The sequence below is a fragment of the Podarcis muralis genome, chromosome 1 (assembly GCF_964188315.1).
Source record: "Podarcis muralis chromosome 1, rPodMur119.hap1.1, whole genome shotgun sequence".
NCBI classification, from domain to species: Eukaryota; Metazoa; Chordata; class Lepidosauria; order Squamata; family Lacertidae; genus Podarcis; species Podarcis muralis.
Window position 1 is genome coordinate 58,055,330 of NC_135655.1, and position 20,827 is coordinate 58,076,156.

The 20,827-nt window shown below is 43.1% G+C and overlaps 2 protein-coding genes across 12 annotated transcripts in view; both read right to left on the reverse strand.

Annotated features, from left to right (window-relative positions):
* Window positions 1-1,693: 1,693 nt before the first annotated feature.
* FADD (Fas associated via death domain) lies at window positions 1,694-5,099 on the reverse strand. Of its 2 annotated transcripts, none has more exons than XM_028728582.2 (3): window positions 4,966-5,099; window positions 4,325-4,633; window positions 1,694-2,048 (listed from the first exon to the last, which is right to left on the reverse strand). In XM_028728582.2, the coding sequence occupies exons 2-3, from the start codon at window positions 4,620-4,622 to the stop codon at window positions 1,768-1,770; spliced, it is 579 nt and encodes a 192-aa protein (XP_028584415.2). In that variant the 5' UTR covers window positions 4,623-4,633; window positions 4,966-5,099; the 3' UTR covers window positions 1,694-1,767. The 2 variants fall into 2 exon arrangements, with proteins under 2 accessions (XP_028584415.2, XP_028584404.2); XM_028728571.2 differs by having other exon boundaries at window positions 4,962-5,087.
* A 9,413-nt stretch (window positions 5,100-14,512) lies between these two features.
* Window positions 14,513-20,827, reverse strand: part of ANO1 (anoctamin 1) — a 143,843-nt gene continuing 137,528 nt past the window's right edge. For all 10 annotated transcript variants that reach the window (XM_077929425.1, XM_077929419.1, XM_077929412.1 and 7 more), the window contains one exon: window positions 14,513-20,470. In XM_077929425.1, coding sequence (XP_077785551.1) covers window positions 20,210-20,470 — 261 coding nt within the window. In that variant the 3' untranslated portion in view covers window positions 14,513-20,209. The remainder of the gene's footprint in view (window positions 20,471-20,827) is intronic.

Sequence of the window (20,827 nt, forward strand, 5' to 3'; positions counted from 1 at the left end):
CCTTATAAAGTCACCTGGGTAGCCAATTTGTGACACAGTGCTACAAACAGCACAGGCAATCCAGGTTCATGGTAAGCTTGGACAAGAGCAGGAGCTCCAATGACATGAATGGGGAAGCCTGTGGCTCTCCAGATGCTGCTAGACTACAACTCCCATCATCCTTGACCATTGGCCAGGCTGGCTGTGGCTGATGGGAAGTGAAGTCTAACAACATCAGGCAGGCTCTACATTGGCTACTCTGGTTTAGGGTAAAGGGATGGTGGCACCCTCTGAGGCGATCATGAGTACTGTGGTGAATGCTGTGGCATGGGGAGAGAGGTGCAGGGGCCAGGGAGAGGCAATGGTTGATGGTAAAACCAACCTGGAGGCAGGCAATTCGCTATATGGGATGCTGGCTCATGCAGAACTCGCCCCGATTGGCTGCCACAACATTCTCCCCAGTGTGCCTGTTTGTACTCTTCCCAGCTGCACCCAGTGAGAGTTCACATCCAGGCCTAAACCTGGGACCTCTCACACAAGAAACCCGGGTTGCTCTACAGCAGTGGTTCTTAAAGGGGGTGGCAAGAGAGGATGGCAAGTGGGGCTGGGAGATTCAAGAACAACCAGTATCATATTTTGGGAATGATTCATCTTCTTATGTAGCTGCAGTTTTTTACTTTCTGGATGTCCAGAAATCAAGGACTGCTAGTTGTTGTTTCTTTTTTGTTTCCCAATGGATTTCTTCTAAAAAATGTGGTGTGGTGCAAGCAATTTTTTATTCTGAATGTGTGGCTCAGAGAAAAAGGTGTGAGAACCACTGTTCTGCATGATTAGAGCTTCATGGTATCCCACACATTGCATGCAGTGGGGAAGAGAAGAAGAAGAGTTTGGATTTGATATCCCGCTTTATCACTACCCAAAGGAGTCTCAAAGTGGCTAACATTCTCCTTTCTCTTCCTCCCCCACAACAAACACTCTGTGAGGTGAGTGGGGCTGAGAGACTTCAGAGAGAAGTGTGACTAGCCCAAGGTCACCCAGCAGCTGCATGTGGAGGAGCGGGGAATCGAACCCGGTTCACCAGATTACGAGACTACCGCTCTTAACCACTATACCACACTGGCTCTGGGATGCCATGGGGGTATTTTCCTGTTTCTGGAAATGGATTGGCTCCCTATATGCCTGACCAATGTAGGAGCCTACTTGCTGGTGACAACGTGCGATATTGCTCTGGAATTCAGCTGATTGGCTCTGAAAGCCCATCTTTGAAGGAGGCTACCGTAGCTCCTGCTCAAGTGAACTCTGATAGGTGTGGTGCCAGTCACTTGCTATCTATGTAATGGCAGCTGACTTGGCTGGTGGGTAGTTCCACCTGTCAAAGGTGGCCCACAGAGAGTGGAGGATTAAGGAATCCAGCCTCCAGTCTGGCCCATTTCCCATCCCAGTACTGGATGCTTCTATTTGCTATGGGCTGTGTGTTTTGGAGTGCTTGTGTTTCCTCTTTTTCAGCTTTTGTGCTGGGAATGTATAACATCCTGACTACATGATGCTAGCTAGCATAAGCCGACCTCCCAGCTTGCTGGGTGAGACCCTCAGATTGACCCATAAATCAGTCTTGGAGCAAAGCAGAGAGCAAGAAGAGAAAGAACTAAGCAAGGTTAAGTGCAAATGCAGTTCTGTAAGTGGTTTGTCTATAGCAGCCACAGGCCCCAACCAATTTGTTGTTGTTTTTTAATGACAGCTCAACTGTGTCTTTAATTTTCCATTTCATGTCATCTTTTCCCATTGATTTCATTGTTCAGTTTCCCGTTGCAAAGCTTCTTCAACATAGTCTGCCGCAAGTTTCATATGACAGTTCTTGAGGGCTTTTATTACATCGTCAACCTTTGCTTCCTTCCCCCTTGATTTCCGCCACTCTAGAAGCGATTGCATCATTTGTTCATGCATGTTATACGGATTGGCGGTTACAATTCTATCGATTTTGACTTCTGAGATGCCAAGTTTTCGAACGAGCATTTTCCAGTTTTTCCCAACGTGATCACATATGATCTCAAATGCTTTGTCCAGCTTACCTAAAAACAAAATCATAGTTTGCGTCAACTTGCTAATTCACAATGGACCATTTAACGCTCCTCCTGCCATACTCCAGAGAATACGCTGTCTTGACCCTCCTACTTGTCCTACTGTGAAACACTCGGGGTTATGGCGTAACACTCAAGAGATGGGACAGGACTCCAGTCTGGGTGCTGCTTCCCATATTTGCCACCCAGCCAACCCCATTTTTCATCTTGAGGTGTGCAGGGCCTCTGGGTATCTACATACCCAGCGAGAAGTTCACTGGCCAACCTTTGACTGTACTTAAGGAGTAAGGAGCCTCCAGCCCAGCCACACCCACATGCCCTACACCTGACATCATACATGATGCCAGATGTGGAGTGGAACATGCAGTTACTTGGCTGTGATGAAATGAGGTTTGCAGGCATTGCCAAGCAGAACCCCATGCAAAGCACCAGGCCCAGGGATTCCCAGTACTTTACAATCAGCTGATCGCTGGTACTTTGTACACAGTGCATTTGCCCACACACTCTGATTTCAAACCAGGCATGCATGTGTGTGTATCATCTGCCATTGTGACATCAGGTGATGGACAAGTGAGCAGCCTCACTCATCTGTCAAACTTGGCTAATGGTGAAGAGGTGGGGGGGAGAGAGAACCATCAGGCCCATTGGTCAGATTTGAGAAGCTCAGAAAAGGCCATAGCTCAGAGGAGTTTCTAACTGCCTTCTGCCAGCAGCGATCAGCTGATTGTCGAATACTGGGAATCCCTGGGCCCAATGCTTTGCAGGCACCACTGATCAGCAGCTTGGCAATGCTTGCAAACATCATTTCCTGCAAGCACACAGGAAGTTTCTGTTTATTTCTATATCGGGAAACAGGAAAAGAGTTACCATCTTTTTTCCTTGCAGGATACCTGTAAGCAAAAAAAGTTTAAGAGGAGTTCTGGAATGCAGATGGCATTAGCCCTATTCAGGACTTCACACAAAGCCTTAAAGCAGGGAGGAGGCAGAGGTGCACATACAAATCCTGTCCCCAATATTTACATAGAGGCTTCTCTTCAGACTTTCAAGTGTTCAGTGTGAAGGGCTGAAGAGGATGTCTGAGCATGTTGGAAGCATCATGATAATGCCTGCATTATTAGAACTCTCAATCATAGGGATGCTTCTTTATGCATTCAGTCAAATGTATGCAGAAGCCCCCATAAGTCCTTTATGCTGAACATGTGAGGGCCTAAATATGAGCCCATGCACAAGGGAACGCTGGAGGGTGGGCTTGCCAATGCACCTCCTCCTCACTCTAAGTCACTCCTCTGCTAGTCTGGGGCCTCCAGTTGTTTCCAACTACAACTCCCATCAGCCCCAGTCAAACTGGCCAAACTGGCTGGGGCTGATGGGCGTTGTAGTGGTGAAAGCTGCTCTAAGGCCTCACGTGTACATGCATGCAAACACCTAAATAAGGCTAGTGGGCTAAGCAAATTGTTTCAAGTTGTTAAAAGCAAGAACCCTAGACAAGACAGCTTGATCAGCTTTAATAGCAGCTTGATCAAGATGAAACTAAAGTTGAAGGTTAAAAGGTAAAGGTAAAAGGACCCCTGACCGTTAGGTCCAGTCGTGACAGACTCTGAGGTTGCGGCGCTCATCTTGCTTTATTGGCCGAGGGAGCCGGCGTACAGCTTCCGGGTCACGTGGCCAGCATGACTAAGCTGCTGCTGGCGAACCAGAGCAGTGCATGGAAACGCCATTTACCTTCCCACCAGAGCAGTACCTATTTATCTACTTGCACTTTGACGTGCTTTCAAACTGCTAGGCTGGCAGGAGCAGGGACCGATCAACGGGAGCTCACCCCGTTGCGGGGATTCGAACCGCCAACCTTCTGATCGGCAAGTCCTAGGCTCTGTGGTTTAACCCACAGCGCCACCCGCATCCCTCAAAAAGTTGAAGGTTATGCAATACAAAAAGGTGAACTGAGCTGCTTCAGGCAACATTAACATTATTATTACTATTAGTTGTAGTAGTAGTATTAAGAATTTACCCTAAGCCCTATGGTCAAGTCACAACAATTAAATGACATAATCAATATTAAAACACAAATTTAAAAACTGTGCAAAACAACTTAAAATTACAAAACTAAGGTGGGTCCTGAAAATACACACCTCAAGTGTCAAAAGCCAGAGTGAGGGTGTAGAACACCTTTAGCTCCTTACAGGCTACAAACACAATAATAAAGAAACAAATTTTCATATGCCAAAGCCCACTTCCTTCGATTAAACAAAAAAGCCATTTCCACCTACGTTTTTCTTGCGCATCCAGCTGATCTTCCGGGCCCCCACTTGCGCCGTCTTCAAACTGCCTGAGCAAAGTCAGCAGATCTTCTCTTTGCAGGCTTTTGAAGGCGTGCTCCAAGAACTCCACCTTGGTCCTCGTAACTATTTCCTGTTCCAGGAAAATGTTGAATAGATCGAGGCCACTCTGCACGGCCTCGAGCTTTTTTTTGCCAATGCGATCCCGGCAAAGGAACTTGAGATCGGCGAGCTCCTTTGGAGAAAGGCTCCTCGAGAATAAATTCAGAAGATCCAAAAACGGATCCATTTCTGGGGAACCTAGGAAGAGCAAGGCGGGAGGTTAGGGTGCCCATATGAAAGGCATCCGTATTCAGGAAACCTTTCTCCTTTTTAAATAGAATACTGCTTTAATGCAGGTTTTTTTTTTTTTTTATGGGCAGAGAAACATCTAGCAAAGATGCATTTGAACCCCAGGGCGATCATCGGGCAGAAAACGCAACTTTTAAAAATCTGACTTTCTCTTTCACTTTGTTTTCTAAACTTTCCCCCCAAAACAAACGCCAGGAAACTTTTGGCGCGGCGCTGAAATCTCGATAGGAGGTTGGGAAAAAATGGAAAACTTAAGTTTTTAGAAAGCTTTACATACTTACTTCCTGGTTGGAACTTTGTTGTCGATCCGGAGGCTCCGGCGTCATCCGGAGGGAGGTCGCTTCCCTTTCGTGGCCCTCCGCCCGCGCGGCGCAGCTTGCCTCTCTCCGGAAATCCGAGGCAAGGGAGAGAATCGCAGGGCGCTCCGCGGACACCAGGGGGCAGCATTGGCACAGCTTTTGCAACTAGCGCCGCTGTTAACACGTATCAAGCCAGCCAGAAGCTCAGAAATAAATGTGCGGCTTTTCTACTTAAGCATTTCACTTAAAAATATGGAGGTGGTGTTACAAACCGCATTAAAACTGATCTGTCTGCTCCGTTGCAGAAACATGGTTTATGCATTTCTGCAGCAACCAGTTTTCCGCTCTGCATCGTTTTATTTTCTAAGTTGTGGACATTGTATTTATTTAATAATAATAATAATAATAATAATAATAATAATAATAATAATAATAATAATAATAATTATAATTTATTATACTCTGGGGCGCTCCCAATCAAATGTTAAAAACAGTACAGCATTAAATATTAAAAACTTTCCTAAACAGGGCTGCCTTCAGATGTCTTTTAAAGATAGGACAACTGTTTTTCTAAGTTGTGGACATGATGTCAAAAGGGCAAAGTCGTTGTTTTATTTCTGCACTTCTCAAACAATTGTAATGCTGTATGTAATAAAAGAAAACAATCAAAATTATTAATTAATTGATTGATTGATTAACCACTATCCCCTCCCGGTACCAATAATAAAAATTCTTTTGAGAGATTTGTATTTTGTGCATATGCTTAATTTTAATTCAGTTGTACAGTCTTCCTTCCTTACTTCTTGTATGTTATTGAAATGTATGTCCTCTATTACATATTTAATTTTTTTAAAAAAAATATTATTGCACATTCTAATTTATGTAAATAAATACAATGGATAAAAATGCTTTGGGCAGTCAAAGCCAAGCACTTTAAAGTCATATTGCTTTCCAAGGGGAGATATTTAGAGTGCAATGTGTGTAGGTGAGTGCATATTTTGGGGCCAAGATCCATGGCTCAGTGTTAGGTGCCAGGCTCAATTCCCAGAATACCCAGATAGGGCTGGAAATGGCCCCTGAGTTCCTGGAGAGCTGCTGCCAATCTGTGTAGACAATAGTGAGCTAGATGGAGCAATGCTCTGACTCACTCCTATGTTTATAGGGAATCAAATAACACTGTTTTCAATGGGATTTCAGTATGTAAAAACACAATCAGAGGCGGATCTTGGGGCCTCAAATTCCAGCAGCAGCGCCCTGTGCGACGCCAAAATTCAGTGCCCCCCCAACGCTTCTTGCCTTCCATTCTAAATCATAGTTTAAAAGTCACTTTTAAGAAAGAAAGTGGGTTTGTTGCACTAGGGAGACAGCACTTTAAATCCACTTTAGTTCTGTGCTTCGTGGTCTAGCACTCAAGTCTAGTTTTCCGCTAGCAATATCTGTTCAAGTCCAGCAGAGGGAGTTCAAAGAACTGGAAACCACAGAAAATATACCGTATTCCTTTCTTTGGAATAACCATTAAAAAGACCAACAGTTTACACACTCTTACCTTTCTTCCTCTTGCAGCAATTATAGTGTGCTGTGTCGGATGCTATATGATTTTTAATTGCCTTTTCGGTGCTTCTTTTATTTCTTATATTGAATGTTATTGTATTCTATAGAATTCAGATTGTAAGTGTTCTTCACAGGTATGCTGCAGATGACCTTATGAAACTTGATCTGCTGACTACAACTTGGGAAACAATGGTACAGGGAAATCCCTTTTGATTCAAAGGTTATATAAATTAAGGTTACGACAATTAGGCGGTATATAAATCCTGCCAAATGAAATGAAATATTCAACCGTGTTGAGCCCCCCCCATCTGAAGAGTTACGATCCAGTCACCATTTTGCCATAGGCATTACCTGAATCACAGGAGAAATGATCTCTCCTTAACAAACATTTCATTTGTTAGCTCTTTAAAACCTACATCTAAAGCAGCAGTGGTTTGTATGGTGGGACAGAGGAGCAGCCTTCATCTCCCAGCAGCATCATTCCCTCTTACCAGTAGGGGGAGACAGTGGCCACACCAGGCCAGCCAATCCAGTGCTCCTCCTGGTGTACCTGCAGTGCCCCTGCCATGTCTCCCCCTCCTGGTAAGCAGCGGTAAGGCGGTTGCTGTAGCTCCCTCCCACTAGGAGATCTGCTCTTGACCTGAAGCAGGCCTAGCAGAAGCAGGGCCAGTCTTGCCTTGAAAAATCTCAAAGAAAGATTAAATTGGCTCCTTTTCTTTTTGAATAGGTTCCAATACCTCTTGCAAATTCCAGTCAAGATATAGAAAGGAAGGCAAGCAGGCATGCTAGCTACATTATTTTCGTCACTTGTTTTCAACATATGTGTGTATGAAGAGAAGACTCCCTGGAACAGAACCTGATGTTGGGAAAGATGGAGGGCACAAGAAGAAGGCTACGACAGAGGACAAGATGGTTGGACTGTGTTCTCGAAGCTACCAGCATGAGTTTGACCAAATTGCGGGAGGCAGTGGAAGACAGGAGTGCCTGGCGTGCTCTGGTCCATGGGGTCACAAAGAGTCGGACACGACTAAACGACTAAACAACAAAAGGGACTCCTGACCATTAGGTCCAGTCGTGACCGACTCTGGGGTTGCGGCGCTCATCTCGCTTTATTGGCCAAGGGAGCCAGCATAGAGCTTCCGGGTCATGTGGCCAGCATGACTAAGCCGCTTCTGGCGAACCAGAGCAGCACATGGAAATGCCGTTTACCTTCCCGCCGGAGCGGTACCTATTTATCTATTTGCATTTTGACGTGCTTTCGAACTGCTAGGTTGGCAGGAGCAGGGACCGGGCAATGGGAGCTCACCCCGTCGCGGGGATTCGAACCGCCGACCTTCTGATCGGCAAGTCCTAGGCTTTGTGGTTTAACCCACAACGCCACCCGCGTTAAAGACCTCCAAATCTCTCTGGCCACCTCTGCACTACACATTTAAAGCACCGTGATGCTGCTTTAACAGTCATGACTTTCCCCCCTAAGGAATCCTGGGACCTGCAGCAAAAGCAGCTGTACCTGTCAGGAGTCAGAGGTATTTGCTGAATGAGAGTATGCAAAGTCTCTAATTCTGATTTTTTAAAAAATGGTTAAGGTGTATATTTTACACTGTCTGGATATGATCCAAATGTAAGTAGATACCCTGATCCTTTCCTTTCCTTTTTCATGAGTCATCACTTCTCCTTCCCAGGAAAAGGAAAGGTTTGTTAATATTCTGTTAGAAAGGGCGTTGTCCTTTCTATTCACAGGGAGCAGATTATCTTCAGTCCTGTCAATAAGCAGTACAGGATATGACTAGGCTGGTTACTCATACCAGTTCAGAAAGAATGAATAAGAAAGGAATTCCTTTTTCATTGCATAGCTTGCATTCAACTTTTTTTTCCCCTAAAGAGAAAATTGTTTTTATAATTTATTTTGCCACCAACTTCAAACCGATATTGAAGCCCTGGAAGTAAGAATCCCAGTCTTTCCCACACAAACTTGTATTCCAAGTTGTGCAAGTAGCCAAACTGATGTTATGGTGCAAGCGGACGAAATGACACACTAATTCCCACATCTTTAGCACAACAAATTGTCACTGTAACTTGAAGTGCATGCATGCATGGCCTAGGGCAGCTTTCTCCCATCTGCTGCCTTCCAGATGTTTTTTTGGACTACAACTCCCATCAGCCTCATCTTGCATGGCTATAGGAGGTCCAGGGGCCAGATGCGGCCCAATTGCCTCCTAAATCCGGCCTGCGGACGGTCCAGGAATCAGTGTGTTTTTACATGAGTAGAATGTGTGCTTTTATTTAAAATGCATCTCTGGGTTATTTGTGGGGCATAGGAATTCATTCATTCCCCCTCCCCCATATAGTCTGGCCCCCCACAAGGTCTGAGGGACAGTGGACTGGCCCCCCACTGAAAAAGTTTGCTGACCCCTAGTCTAAAACATCTGAGGACATCAGCTTAGCCTAGGGCAGGGGTCTGCAACCTTTAAGACAAAAAGAGCCACTTGGACCCGTTTCCGAAGGGGAAAAAAATGGGAGCCGCAAAACTCGTCATTATAAAAATAACTTTTTTGTCACTTTTTTATTATTTCTTTGTTTGACCCCTCAGAATTACTCCTCCTCATAGAAATAAACGTTAAATTAACAAGTTACCTTTTTTGTGTGTGTGTGTTCTTCACTCCCCTTCAAAACAGTGACCAGCGTATATGCCCCCTTTCAATGCAGTGACCAGCGTACATGCCCCTTACCATGTAGTGGGTGGGCGGGCGGGAAGGTGACGTTGGGACGGTGTGTGACTAACGCACACACCGCCCCCATGCGACGTCACAGCCAGTACAGCGCCCGCCACAGTGGGGAGTGTCGGGGCGCACAATGCGCCTCCTCCCCTCGCTAGTATCCGCCCCGGAACCGCGGCAAAGGTGTAAAAGAGCCACATGCAGTTCCGGAGCCGCGGGTTGCAGACCCCTGGCCTAGGGAATGCATTGATAGAGAAAAACAGCAGCAGTGCCTCAGCCAGAAACAGCATTTTGTTGTATGCCTTACCTTTATGACCTTTCCCGCCCCAACCTGGCCACAGTGATCCATGTGACGGTCATCTCCAGGCTTGACTACTGTAATTCGCTCTACGCGGGGCTGCCCTTGAAGCTGTCCCAGAAACTCCAGCGGGTGCAGAATGCTGCAGCGAGGCTCCTCATGGGGTCTCTGCCATGGGAGCATATTCACCCAGTGATTCTCCAGCTGCACTGGCTCCCGGTGGAGTACAGGGTCAGATTTAAGGTGCTGCTTTTGACCTTTAAAGCCCTTCACGGCCTGGGACCCTCATACCTACGGGACCGCCTCTCCTGGTATGCCCCACGGAGAGCCTCAAGGTCCATAAATAGCAACACCCTAGTGGTCCCGGGCCCTAAGGAAGTTAGACTGGCTTCAACCAGAGCCAGGGCCTTTTCAACACTGGCTCCAGTCTGGTTGAACACTCTGCCTCATGAGGCCAGGGCCCTGCAGGATCTGATTTCTTTCCGCAGGGCCTGTAAGACAGAGTTGTTCCGCCTGGCCTTTGGCTTGGAGCCAATTTGATTCCCTCCCTCTCTTTCTTTTTTCTTTTCCTTCTCCTCCTGCGAGGAGGCTACATTTTAATATTTTAATGTTTCAATATTTTAATGTTGTTTTTAAGTTGTAATCATTCAACTTATTTCTATTATTCCTTGTAAGCCGCTCTGAGCCCGGCCTTGGCTGGGGAGGGCGGGATATAAATAAAAATTATTATTATTATTATTATTATTATTATTATTATTATTACCCACTCTGTGTTGAGATTCGTGCATTGCAGGGGATGGACTAGATGATCCCTGGGGTCCCATTCAACACTACAATTCTATGATTCTTCCTCCAAGAAGCCCAGGATAGTGTACATGGCTTCCTACCTCCCACCTTTTATCCTCACAACTCTGTGAGGTAGGTTAGGCTGACAGCAGGGATGGAAGAATGCGTCAGTTTCGGTTCCCTCAGGTTTTTTTTTTCCTTTTCATTTTTCCAATCTGAAACTCAGTTCTACACGTTATACTTTTGTCATACTAGGAAATAATCTGTAATCTCCCATAGAATTGGAAGGAACCAGAAAATATGAGGTGGCTACATCCCAGCCCAACACTGCCGACACTTGAGAAAATGGTACAGTGACAAAATGGCACCACCCCTTTTCAGCCACCTGGGCATGTTTCTCACCTGCTTCAACCTTACTTTTCAGGGAAATGGACATATCAGGGTCTTAAGTCTATCCAAGAATATGTGAGCAGATCTTGAAAGTTGTAATTAATATTCCAAGGATGACCTATAGATACATTTTTAAAGGTCCTTACGACTTTCCCCTCATGGTTGTTTTGCCTAAAAACATATTTATTTATTTACTATAAAGATTACTCTTCCATCAAAACTTTGTTAAAATTGGCAAGCCATCATGAGAAAAAAAAATCCCCCCCCAATATTGCATACGGAAATAATTGAATAAGAATAACAAGGATACATGTGAATTTGTAAGCAGACATGAAGTGATATAAATGGTTTTTAAGGGTGAAAGACAAAGGGGAGAGGTTTTCTTTTGAAAGCTCCATTGGGAAGATGTGATCTCTGAGGGAAAACATCTAAAAATACTCTAGTGCTCCCACTTCCTCAAACTAGGAGGAATTTAATCATAGTTTGTTTATTCCTGGTTCCTAGAATATGTGGGAGTTTCGCCATTCTTTTTTCACTGGAATTGGGATAAGCATCATGCAACAGTTAACAATCTTGTTGTTTAAAGCTATTTTAGATGGTTTCATGCTGTGTGTTTTCCCTTTCTTTTCTGGACTGTAAGATGGTGAGGAAGCCCATTGAGTTGATCAGCTGTGATGGAAGCCCATTGGATTGATCACACGCACACACACAAACCCCTGTATATTATGCTATGTTGTGCTGCAGATAAGTGTTAAAAACGCTGAGGCGTAGTTGTGTTGACTTGGGATTTATTCACCCTCAAACAAAGTAAGACTGCCAATAATTTGTGTGCTGTATCTTAGAAACACAGTGCTATGGAAATCAAATAGGGCTGGTCAAGCAATGCTAACAGAACAGGGTGTGAGTAATTTCTGGTTCAAACATACAAACAGAAGTCAGCGCCTTTCCCACAATACTGGCTTAGGTTGGCAAACGTGTGTGTGTGTGTGTGTGTGTGTGTGTGTGTGTGTAAGTAATCAAATGTTCCAGCCTAGTATTTTCATCCACTTTCAAGTCCTGCTTGGCACGAGTGACTTACCAAAGAAACCAGCGTAATTCATACCAGCATAGTTCTTAATTTCCACTCAGATTGTGTGGTTTTTGCATTATAGCTGTTGCATGGAATTTGGTATCCTTGCATGCAGACAACACCCTTTCAGTACTGAGCAGAGGGTTCACTGTTCGGGACACTGTCATAACAGCCTCTTGCCTGCATGCAGGTTAAAGTTGTGCTCCTCCTTTAGCAGTATGCTTCAAAGGCGAATTTATTTCTGTAGATTATGTGGGCTAATCTTTCATAAAACAAATCCTTCTTCAAACTAGCCCTTGGAAGGCATGACTGCGAAACTTGCCTCCACTTGCCAAAGGGAATATTAGCTGAAGCCTCATATCTGAAGAACTTTTCACTATGATAGCCACAGTCAACACAGCCACCAGCTTATCTGAGCTGTATCTGATGCTTTGAAAAGGTGCCCACAATGAGTTGTTCCTCTTGCTTACAGCTTGAGATTGGAACTAAGGTCAGTCAGCATCTTGATAATGCACATTTCGCAAACAGAAGCTTTGAACACTTAGCAGCCCACAGCGTTACCAACTGAAATGTAACCATACTGATTCGTGGATGCTTTTCTATAATATTATTATTTCTACCCCAGCCGCTCTGGGCGGCTTTCAACAGAACATTAAAAACAGAATAAAACTTCAAACATTAAAAACTTCCCTAAACAGGGCTGCCTTCAGATGTCTTCTAAAAGTCAGATAGTTGTTTATTTCCTTGACATCTGGTGGGAGGATGTTCCACAGATCGGGCGCCACCATGTAGAAGGCCCTCTGCCTGGTTCCCTGTAACCTCACTTCTCGCAGTGAGGGAACCAGCAGAAGACTCTTGGAGATGGACCTGTGTCTGGGCTGAACGATGGGGGTGGAGACGCTCCTTCAGATAAACAGGTCCGAGGCCGTTTAGGGCTTTAAAGGTCAGCACCAACACTTTGAATTCTAATAACATATAGGTTGATTGTTTTAGTTAAGCTGGAGGAAGTGCACTTTTGTGTACTGTATTTGCACTCTGTATTTTAACCTGAATGGGTCATAATAAAGTACTGACTGACTGAGAACACAGGAAGCTAACCTACACTGAGTTCATTTAGCTTTTAATGTTTGTTGATGTTCCCATATTTTTTTGGAAGCTGCCCAGTAGCTGGGGCAACATAGGCAGATGGGTTGGGTATAATAATAATAATAATAATAATAATAATAATAATAATAATAATAATAATAATAGACTGCTCCCATTTCCAATGTCCTTACCTGTGCTACCCCTTGGGGTCATAGTGGACAACTTGATGAAGGAGCTTACTCATCTTTTTTCAAAACTAAAAAGTCCCAGTCGATGCAATTTTTCATCACAAGAGTCACTCCATCCTCTTGATAATTTGAGCTGCCCTTTTCTGAACCTTTTCCAACTCTACAACATTCTATTTGAGTTAAGGTAACCAAAACTGTATGCACTATTCCAAATCCATAGACTTGTATAACAGCATTATATTAGCAGTTTTATTTTCATTTCTTTTCCTCATTGATCTCTATCATGCAATTTGTATTTTTTTACAGCTGCCGCACACTGGGCTCTGCTTCAGCTGGTTCCTCTAAAAAGCTTGGTTATTTTATCTTTAACAATACTTTCCACCAGTTTTCCCAGGACAGACATTAAGCTAACCAGCCTGTAATTTCCAGGATTCCCCCTGTTGCAAATTCAGAGTTGTAAAGTCTTTAAGTGCTTATCAGTCCCTTGCTCAGTGACAAGAAATTAGTCTCAGCCTCCGTGGTAAGAGCAGTCTTTACTGGTCTGTACAATTGCCAGTGGGATCAAGCTGTGCAATGTTTTGGAGGAGAAAAAAAATCCTTTATATATGATTGTGATGCCCTCATGAGAAGAGCAGCAGTTTCAAGGAAGGTTGTTGCTATAGACCTCAGGATTCATGGGTAAATTTCAGCATTATTGGAGGAGCAGTAAGTCTGTGATTCTGGGAGGAGAAAGCACATGTATTCTAGAAACTTAGCACCACCACAACATGGGGCAAAAATGAAAAACACAATAAAGGGAAGAATTCAATGTTGTGCCATGTTGACAATTTCATCAGAGCAAGCATTTCAGCTTGACAAACAGAATGATTCCTCTTTTCTCCCTCCATGTATGGTTCTGGGCGTTCTCCTGACCCCCCAGAGCAAACTGTAGGGGCACAAGTGGCACAAGCAGAAGTCCTTGTGAGGGCTTTCATTGGTGGGATACATTAGTTGATTGAATTCTATCAATTATATGTCGGTATGGACATAGCTAGAGAATAATCTTCAGATTTTTGAACAGGTCCAACTTTTGTTCAGAGAGCAACAGAAAGATCACACTACGTGGTCGGTATCTCCTAAAATTTCAGACTTTAGAGGAATATAGCAATAGTGTCAAAGCCAACCCAAATTTAACAGTCACTTTATATTGACATTACAAGTCCAACAACCCTTGGTTTTTGGTTTTTCCCTGTTAGATGGCTATAGAGTACTGTACTGTGAAATGGCATTTGCCTGAAGGAGCCAATGAAGGAATATCAACTATACAAAGAAATATTCAACAAAAAACTAAAGCAGCTTTATATGCATTTACTTTTCTTTTCTTTTTTAAAAAGGAAGCATTATATACTTTTCTAGGTCGTAATACAATATTATATACAAACCCCATTGAAAAATAGTAAAGAACTATAAAACAAGTAAAAGCATTTATTATTATTTAATGATCTCAAAATAATGAATGTTTATAAGTATATAGTCTTAATATTTACAGGAATGTATTAGGACAACATTTTAAGATAACTCTTTACAATTTCTTTATTTCCCGTCGCTTGTATTCAGCATATAATTCTAAACTGGGCAATCCATCTACAGTACTTATAAAATTACAAGCTGATAGAGCGTGAAATGGAATATACATTTTCTATGGGTGTGTACATTCATCCTGGTTTCTAGTTAAACTAATAGCTCAGGATACATTTTACATGAATGTAGGCTACCTAGAGAGAAAAACAGTAAGATGGAAGTCACAAAGGGATTGATTTTTTGCTCATGAGAAGAAGAGGCTGGCACCTCCTGCATTCTGTTCCTGCTGCCTTGTTCCCCTCATATTCATCCCAATCCAACAAGCATAACCTGCACATGCAATTAGGCTTCTGGAATCATGTCCATGCCATGAGTTCAGTGTGACCAGCTCCCATGTAAGTGTGCAAAGGGCTGCAGCCTCCTTCATGTAGATTGCTCTTTTGAATATTGTCCCATCAACGCAGAAGGGACATCTGGCACCTGCACCCTGTGTGAACTTTGAACAGGTGGTCAATGCTAACAGCTCGAAGGTTGCATACAGATGCACCTGCAAACAGAATCAGGTACAGGTTGCTCCCCTCCGAGGCGAGTTCTGCTGCTTTGATTTTGCTCTTCAAAGAACACACATGCAGCCTCCAGGTCTAACGCCACACACATTTTCATTCATATTTATCTGCTCATGCCTCTGCTTGGCAGCGTAATTATTTATCTAATAAAGGGCCACATCTTTTCAAGGCGCTAAAAATTGCTCCAAGAAATCATTGGAGTTGACTTCATGATCGACACAGGGGTGTTAGCCAATCATACCTGTGCAAATCCAGCTTCTGCTGGAAAACCCCCCAGAAGCGTTTGATCCTGGGGGAAAGATTGTGCATTTGCCAAAAAACCACTTAATGTGCTATCCTGGCTGGCTCATCACTGATATTTTGTGCATCGGTTTGCATACTAAAAATACTGACCATTGGTTGGGAAGGGGTTTGATGGAACTGATTTTCAGACATTCCCTCTCTGTCCAGTAGATCATGAATGGGGAAACCTTGCTCCCCCCCCCCCCCAGGTTTTGCTGAACTATCATTCTCAGTATCCCTGGCCATGGGCCATGCTTGCTGGGGCTGATGGGAGTTTGGAGGGCCAAAGGTTACCCACTCCTGGAGTAGATGATGAACATTTAAAAGCTGAAAGAGCTGGCTACTGGTTTGGTGGAATGCTACTATGTGTAAGTAGGGATCTCTGGATTTGGGATGGTATCTAATGCTAGATAGACCCAATGGAATAAAATCTACAGATTTCAATGCATCTGCTCTGGATGTGGCTAATAATGGATATCACTCTGTGCATCTGGCCAGTCCTAGCATAACCTGGGGTGTGTAGTCTAGGTTGTGTCTTAACTACATTTTAAAATGAGCAGTTCTCGCAATCACACACAAGACTTTCTAGCCCAATAGATAACATTTTCACCTCGATGCCAGATGCTGTGGGTAACTAGTAATATGCAATGAAAACGTAGCACCCAAATGGCATCTGGCGAAACACTCCCATCAGTTTCAAGGGACAGATGGGAATGTCAACTTGCATTCACGTTATACATGCAATGTCCATGAACAGGTAACACCTCTGCATCTCATGTGCATCCTCCCTGCATATCTACATCAAAGCCCATACCTATAGGTTGGCAGCAGGATCCATAGCCAATAAACATGCACAGATGCTTTCCCATGTTGTAAAAAGCTCTTACCGCTGCCAAAGGCCATTGTTGGATCAGGGTAAAAGTGAGAGAAAATTTCTATTGTCTTCTGTGAATCCTGTATCAATAAAGGTAGACAAGGCTGACTACAATGGTAACAGACTTTTAAGCAAGTTTTTTTAGATATAAAAAGGTGACATTCCTGCAATTCAATATATAAGAAGCAATTATAAACAAAAACAAGCCCTTTATTAAAAACAATCTTTGGTTAGATTGGCATTTTAAACATGTTGGACAACATTTTGTTAACTTCCACGTAAAGAGTGTTTCGGACAAATTATACTTAAGAATGAGTTTGCTGCATACTTTGTATAAAAACTAATAAGTACTACAAAACTATGTGATGATTTTGCTTTTATTTTCTATAATTCTGCAACAATGCTCTTTTAATATAACACTCTTGGACATTTGGTTTTGCAACAAACCATACAGTAAGTTAATTTGCAATATAATGCCAGGCTTTGGCAGTTGTGGATGAAATTGATTTTTGTTCTCTATTAAAACTAAATTTCATCCTCAACTTACACAGCATAGGATTTTTTTGGTATATATGATATGATGCACCGCAGTTCATAACTAGGAAGACTGTTATCTGAACATTTCATATTGTATGTAACATGAAGCAAACGTTCTATATTTTGCTTTGTTGGTTTTGCTCAAGATATGCGTAGAAGGTGTAGATTAAGAGGGAGCTGGTGCCCTGCCAAGAACACACATAATAAATAAATTTAAAGACTTTTCATGTATATGGGGCAAAATTAAGAGGGGGGGGTCTGCTCAGGGTGCTTGCCCTTTTGATTCTACTTTCATCTTTGTGTCCACCTGCATCACTGGGGCTATCTATCGAGGATGCCATATTTTTGGAGCAATCGTATCCTAAGCAGTAGGCCTGATACTAGATATAACTGTGGAGTGGATGGACCTGGCAGGTATGTTCTAGCTCTCAGACTTGTTATCCGGATCTTCCTATTGGGTTACTTTCCCTGGAGACTGACATTGGAAGGAATGTTGTCATGTGCCTTGGCTGCCCAAACCCTGTCACCAGCACCATTTGTTGCCAAAGGTTTGCAAATTGTAGGGAGGGTATGTGATGGTTGCTTAGCAGCCACTAAACAGATTCTCCCATTTCTTTCCTTCTCCATCCCAGGAGATGGAGATAGGTTGCCAAAAAGACCCAAACGAGGCTGTTGGGCCCTCAGCCTGTAGGAAGTAGCAAGTGTTACTCGTTGGGGATCAGCAACAGGTTTTTTGTTTTTAAAAATCCCTTTACATTTTGCAGATGGCATACAAAAAGTATACTTGCTACTCATCACATTTTCCACAACATAATGTACCTGAAGATTTTTTGTACTCTGGAAAGTGCCATATAAATGCTAACCGTTACTATCAAGTCTGAAGGACGTCCATGTGATCTGCTCCCAGTTGCTGTTATTTTAAAGAGGCATGCACTAAATTTTACACATACATGCCCTTCAGATGTGATGAGAGGCGTGCATATCTTGTACTTGGCTGTCCGTATCCCAGTACAAACTGTAAAGTGACAATTGCAATCGAGGGCTAGCTAGGTGTTCGTAGAAGGATTTGTTCGTCTTTGAAGTGTCCAGAACAATTTGTGCATGGTAGACTTGCAAAGGCAACCCGGGCTTATTTCTTTCTGCATGGCACTCAATAGGGTCATAGGGAAAACTGAACACAAAAAGGGGATTTGGCAGGAGATGCAACATGGAAGTATTTATATGCTGATGCCTAGAAGCCTCCGACACAAGATGAGGGAACTGGAGAGCCTGATGTTAAAAAAATAAATAGTAGGCACATCAGAAATTCTGGAATGGGCAGAATAGGTGGAACATCATCATAATGTAAACTTTATAGTAACATCAGAGAAGAGTGTATTTGGGGTTGTTGCTCTGAATGTTGAAAGTGGACATAGAGTCCTAGAAGCTAGAAAAATTAAAAGGACTATTTTCATCCACAGAAGCATTGTAGGTGGAAATAATCTGGTCCAAAACACGACTTAGAACTTGAGTTCTATTATCCCCACTTCACCAAAACGCCAAAGGTAATATTAAGTTGCAGTCCTACATGTACTTACCTGGGAAAATTTACTTCCCAGGTAACATGCATAGGATTGCACTGTTGATCTTAAACTTGATTTAAAAAAATAAATCCTCAAGGATTCTCAGGAATAACTCCATACCAGAATCTATACTATATTTGTAGAGGGACACCCTTGGCCCAGCGCATGCTCTGATGGGCTCTTCTTCCCTCAACTCAGCCCACTATGCACTCTTCCTCAAGCATTTCACTTGCTGATTCTCCCTTTCTGCCATTCATTCCTACTCCTTCCACACTCCCTCCCCCTGTCTCTTTGGAGCCGACAGGAATTGCAAGCTGTCACACAAAGAAACAATTGTGTGAAAGAGTACTTTCTTAATATCTCTTCTGAGCATGCTGCTTGTTAATTTCATTGAGTGACCCTGAATATTATGAGGGAGAAATCTCTCTCTCTCTCCCCCCTCGTGCCAGTCACAATTGTATAAGATATCCCAATTTAGTAAAAAAACAAGAAAGAAAAAACAACAAAGCCTCAAATGTTCATAGAGAAGATGCTCCAACCCTTTGATAAGAGTGAGAGAACTGAAAGCAGCAGAGAAGCTGGAAAGTGGCAGAGAACAATATTTGGATACCTTTGTCAGGGAACTGGGCAGCTGAGTCATCATAACTGCTGAACTGAAGGATGCTTTGAGTTACGATGCTCTGGTCAGTGAAATGATAGGGGGCTGTGGTATCTGGAAGTATGAGATGTAATCAAAGATGGGATGTCCAGCTACACTGAGCAGGATGACCTGTGAACGTAATTGCTTGGGGAATAAGTTTGTTTAACATATTCCTTCAGCAACTAGGTTCCGAGGTTTGTGGAGGGCAGTGCAATTTGCTAGCAGCTGTGTGTGTGCTCTTTAATTCAGGGCACTTTTGAAAAAAGGCCCCTCAGTGCTTGGGGAAATTGTGCTGTTGCTAATATTCTTTCTTGTCCTCTGGACCCCCTCTGGAATGTGCACTTAGACACTCTGGATTACTAAACATAAATGCCCTTTTCACAAATCCTTCATCTTTCACATCGGAAGGAACGAAGGATATTCAAACAAACTGCTCTCAGTAGTGCTGGGCTGATGGCCCCACCATTTTGTTCACTGGCGTGAGTGAAGTGATGAATTGGATTCTACCCAAGGCGTGAGCCCCAGATGAGAAACAAAATCTTCTTGCCACTGCTTTTGCTTAAGAGAAAATATTGCATGTTCAGCATAGAGTCCAGGAAACACAACAGGATTTCTGCTTGCAAAAAGGCCGGCAGATTGAAGCACAGTTTTTCTTCCTCTGTCTTGCAAGGAAGAACTCCACAGGATGCTCTTTATTTGCTTTGCAAACTGTAAAGCTCCCATACAGCTTATCAGGAATGGGGAGCCTCTAGTTATTCAAAACCCTCAGCCATTTTTCAATAAATAAGCTAAAGTAAAATTCCCAAGAGAATAGCCTACCTGTTCTATTTTCTTAAAATATAAAAACAGTGATAGTTATAAGCTAACCATGAAATATAGATATATGTAAAAAAAAAAATATCCCTGCATTGCTTTTTGTGCAAATAAAACCCCCAAAAGATCCTTGTCAGAAACAGAATATGGTCCTCCATTTTTGTAAGAACGTAATTTCTTACATAGATATAAGCAAAATGGTTGCATATGCTTAAACATGCACCAGGCTGTTAAAGAATCAAGTCCTATCCTTTAAATAATGGCTTGCTTATGAGTGGAATGCCCCGGAATAAAACCACTTCCTCTTCTACACTTCAACATGGCATGAATGAATGGAAGACGCACTCCCTCTATGGCTCATTGACGATCTGGGGCTATGGTTGTTACAGTTTTCACCTTTCCTTTTCTCCTTGCCCCCCCAGTTTTCTAGCAGCTGCAGCTTTCCCTGTTCTTCTTTCATGAAGACTTCCACCATCAGAACTTTCTCCTTATGAATTTGCTGACTGATGTCCTTGGGAATGTCTGGGATAATCCAGTCCACAAAGTCACTCATAAACATGACCAAGTTCTGAAAAATAAGAATTTCAGAGCCAATGTTAGCAGACAAAAGTAAGCACTTTGAAGTCCCAATTATTACAATGGAGAGCTCAGTATTTGCAAAAATTTGCCCCATGGAAGTCTGTGGAACATAAACGTTGGTTAACTTTGAGTAGATTGTGTCCTAAATTATGTTCCTAAACAAGCCTGCTTGGAAGCAACCTTGATTGAAATCAATGGGAATTACTTCTACAATTAGGACTGATATGCTAGACATATATTTTTTATTTATTTATAAACCAGAGTTATGTAAAATTAGTGTGCAGTTTACAACTCTCTGGCATACATGGCCACAGATATTTAAGGCCCACTCCCAAACAAAACCAGC